Source organism: Gekko japonicus, unplaced genomic scaffold (assembly GCF_001447785.1).
Source record: "Gekko japonicus isolate JY-2015 unplaced genomic scaffold, Gekko_japonicus_V1.1 scaffold2514, whole genome shotgun sequence".
Lineage (NCBI taxonomy): Eukaryota > Metazoa > Chordata > Lepidosauria > Squamata > Gekkonidae > Gekko > Gekko japonicus.
In genome coordinates, this window is record NW_015168122.1 from 22370 (window position 1) to 26279 (window position 3910).

Sequence of the window (3910 nt, forward strand, 5' to 3'; positions counted from 1 at the left end):
TGGCCCCGCCCCCAGCGTGCTCGCATCACTTCCGGGTGACGTGCACGTCACGTGCTTTGGGGGTGGGGTTCCCCCGGGGCCCGATCCGCTGGCGGCAGGGAACGGGCTTCTGGGGCGGGGGGTTCCCAACCTCAGGGGGGACTTGGCAAGCCTAAGTCAAACCCCTGGAAAATGCAGGAAATTCACAAATACCTCCCCCCCACACATGCCTCCGGTGACCCCTGCTCCATGCCCAGAAGATGAAGCCAAGAACCTGTGACTTGACTTGCATCACACACAGCTTATATTTTGGCCCTTAAACTCAGGGGCCCACAACTTCTAGCTGATCAGGATTAATGGTGGTTGCCACAGTCACCCTAGACCTTCCCTGAATCCTCTGGCATGCAGAAGAAGAGAAAGAGAATCTCATCTCTGGCTTCGTATTCTACCAAGGAGATTCTGAGTGGCTCCAAAGCACAGTATGAAGTCAGAGAGAGAAGGAAGGCGGATGCTTAGCAACCAGCTACTCAAGAGCTAAGTCATTAAAAGCACCGGCACAGAGTGGGAGGATGTCTAGCTTCACGGAAGGATGGAAGCCCTTCAGTTTCCTTTCCTCATCTTCCTTTCTCTGGGCCTGGCACCTTCCATTCCCGTACAGTGCTCCTCAGTTGGCCCCATGAGGCAGAGAAGGCGGGATGAAGTAGCTCAGACAGGCTCACAAGAACTAGGCCGAATTACCTCAGCCATTAGCCATCTCAGGAGTAAAGGAATTCAAGCCTTAAGAGGGCTGCCAACTCTGGCTTGGGGAATTCCTCAATATTTGGGAGTGGTTCCTGATGAGGTCGGGGTTTGAGGGAGTGCAGGGACCTCAAGGGGGGGTATAATGCCATAGAGTCCACCTTCCAAAGCTGTCATTTTCTCCAGGGAAACTGATCTTTGTGATCTGGCGATCTATGGATGCCAGCCTCCAGGTGGGACTCAGGGATCCCATGGAATTACAGTTCATCTCCAGACTACAGAGATCAGTTCCCCTGGAGAAAATGGATGCTTTGGAGGACTCTATGGCATTGTACCTCACTGAGGTCCCTGTCTTCCTGAGGTTCCATCTCCAAATCTCCAGGAATTTCCCAACCTGGCAACCCTACCCCCCATCCCCCACTGGTGGCCAAGGGGGACCTGGCAACCCTATGGAGATCAATTGTAATTCTGGGAGAACTTCAGTTTGGCAAACCTACACAATTGCCTTGCTCACTTCTAAGAAAATGGATCAGATGCTACACTGGGGAACAGTGTTCAGAAAAGCCATGACAGAAAGCCACACTAGCTTTCAAGTATCACTGCCTTAGTCAGAGACAGTTCCAGGGGGGCCCTTCATGCGCACTCACCCACATTTCTCACTACCTGTCTGTCCATCTCTCCTATTCCCTTTCCACCCGATATCCATAACCTGATAAACACCAACGAGAGGCCCGCAGGATTTGACTTGCCACGTAAAGTGTGGGAAATGGCTAACAGAATATGAACAGGCTTTGGCAGCTGTGCAGACCTGTTGTTTAAATGGGGCAAAAGACCAGGACCTGAATGCGATTGTGGTGCAGCCTGCCAAATTATTTTCCATCCGTCTCAGGAATGTGAGCATCGTACTTTCCAAGGAGATGTGATGGAGCTCATTGAACACTTCCCAGCTGCGACTGAGTGGATTGAAAATTTAGATATTAGTATTTAGGGGGACTGCCCAGTCGGTCTGCGTACCCATTGTATCAACTTGGTCACATATTATTATATGCTCCCTTATATGTAACGCTAGAATCATAGAGTTGGAAGGGACCTCCAGGGCCATGTAGTCCAACCCCCTGCACAATGCAGGAAATTCACAAATACTCCCCCCACACACACACACACACAGTGACCCCTGTCCCATGGCCAGAAGATGACATAAAACCTCCAGGATCCCCAGGCAAACTGGCCTGGAGAAAAATTGCTTCCTGACCCCAAAGTGGCGATCGGCGTGTCCCTGGGTGTATTAAGAAAGGGCCACGAGAACTAACCCACTGATGCAACTCTGCCGTATGATAAATAATAAATAAATAATCCTATTCCCTGCTCACAAGCCCTACCACTGCCCATGCTCACAGCCATCTTCACTTTCCCTGATGGCACCGGGCATTGTGTGCAGCTGGGGGCATGGGTGGCCAGACACTCACAAGTGAGCAGGCAGGGAAATGGCCTGTTGGGGGGGTCAGCAGCAGCGGGCCCCACCAGAAGTCCCAGAACCCAGCCACCGCCCCACCTGAGAGTATGTTGACGCTGGCCCTGGCCTTGGTCTTTGTGCAATCCTGGCGGTTTGTTAGCAGAGGGAACTCGTGGTCTGCCATCTGCCGTGCTTGTGCATCACCAACAGAACTGGTTCAAAGATGGTACCGCAGCAACCAACAGGGCATGCATCAATTGACAAAAGAGCCTTCCACCTGGCCCTAGGAAGTCTCAAACCACCTGGCTCACCTTGGAATCGCCAAGGAAGCGGGTCAGGCAAATGTACACGTCCTCCTTGACTTTGAAATGCTTAACGGCGTAGACGTCGTCCATGTCCGGGATGTCGGTGCGGGGCGTGAACTTTTGCTTGTTCCACTGGTAGATGACAGGGCGCTGGGAGCTGCTGGCCAGGATGAGGTGAGGCTTGCCAGCAATTTCCAAAAACTCGGCATCCGTGTCACGGTACCAGTCGTGCAGCGACTGGTGGGTGTAGAAGCCGTGACCGTTCCAGCGGTACAGGGTGGTGGAGCCGGCCTTGGAGCTGTCGGCCATGATGAAGTACCAGTCGCCCTCCAAGCGGAAGACCTCGATGTCGTTGGGCTTGCGGATGCGTGACCCCTCGATGGCCTGCATGTGGAGGAAGCGTCCCGTGGCCTCGTCCCGCTTGTAGATGTGGGAGCCTCCAAAAAGCTGAGCCACGACCACAAAGAGCTGGCCGTCGATGACTAGGGGCTTGCAGACTACAGTGGATGAGCCTAGGAGAAAGGAGCAGCGACAAGAAGGGTCAAGGACTGGTCGCTTTATTCTGGACCGAGATAGTGAAACTTTTAAAATTAGCAAGAGGTGATGAGGTTTGCATGCTCCCAGAGACCGTATTATTGAATCTTTGGAATGACTCTACTTTATGCTCCCCAAACAGAAATCTAATTGGTGTTTTATTAGAACAAATGTAGAGTCCAGTGGCACCTTTAAGACAGACAAAGGTTTATTCAAGGCATGAGCTTTCGTGTGTGTGCACACTTTGTCAAATACATTGGAAAGGAAGCTGGATTTCAGACTTATAGATACAGGCTGAACAGCGAATTGACATGTAACATGACGGAGGTGGTTTAAGATATTCAAAGTGAAACTAAATAACAAGCGAAGGTTATAAGGTCAACAGTTGTTTTGATTTAATTAAGAGGGGGAAAGGAGAGACAAATGGAGAGGCCAGTGGCACCTTTAAGACAGACAACGGTTTATTCAAGGCATGAGCTTTCCTGTGTGTGAACACTTTGTCAATACATTGGAAAGGAAGCTGGATTTCAGACTTATAGATACAGGCTGAACAGCGAACTGACATGTAACATGATGCAGATATTCATGTATTCATGCAGATATTCAAGTTAACATGTAACATGATGCTTTAAGATATTCAAAGTGAATCTAAATACGGTCAACAGTTGTTTTGATTCAACTAAGGGGGGAAAAGGACAGCAAGGTAATAAATACGTCAAAATAGGGGATAAATATGAGAAGGCATCTTTTCTAATTGTGGGAAGAAAACTGAGAGTCACCATTCATCTCCTCTCAGGCATGGAGGTAACTTAACAGCAAAACATTCCATTATTCCTTGCATTACATTCAGTATTCTAATACACTATTCTGAAAAAGAAATACACTAAACTACAGAAGATGT

At 49.7% G+C, this 3910-nt stretch overlaps 1 protein-coding gene across 1 annotated transcript in view; it reads right to left on the reverse strand.

Moving 5' to 3' along the window:
- LOC107113544 (leucine-rich glioma-inactivated protein 1-like) overlaps positions 1 to 3910 on the reverse strand; it is a 31174-nt gene that overhangs the window by 6461 nt on the left and 20803 nt on the right. Inside the window, 1 exon segment of the mRNA XM_015414891.1 lies at positions 2482 to 2987. Coding sequence (XP_015270377.1) covers positions 2482 to 2987 — 506 coding nt within the window.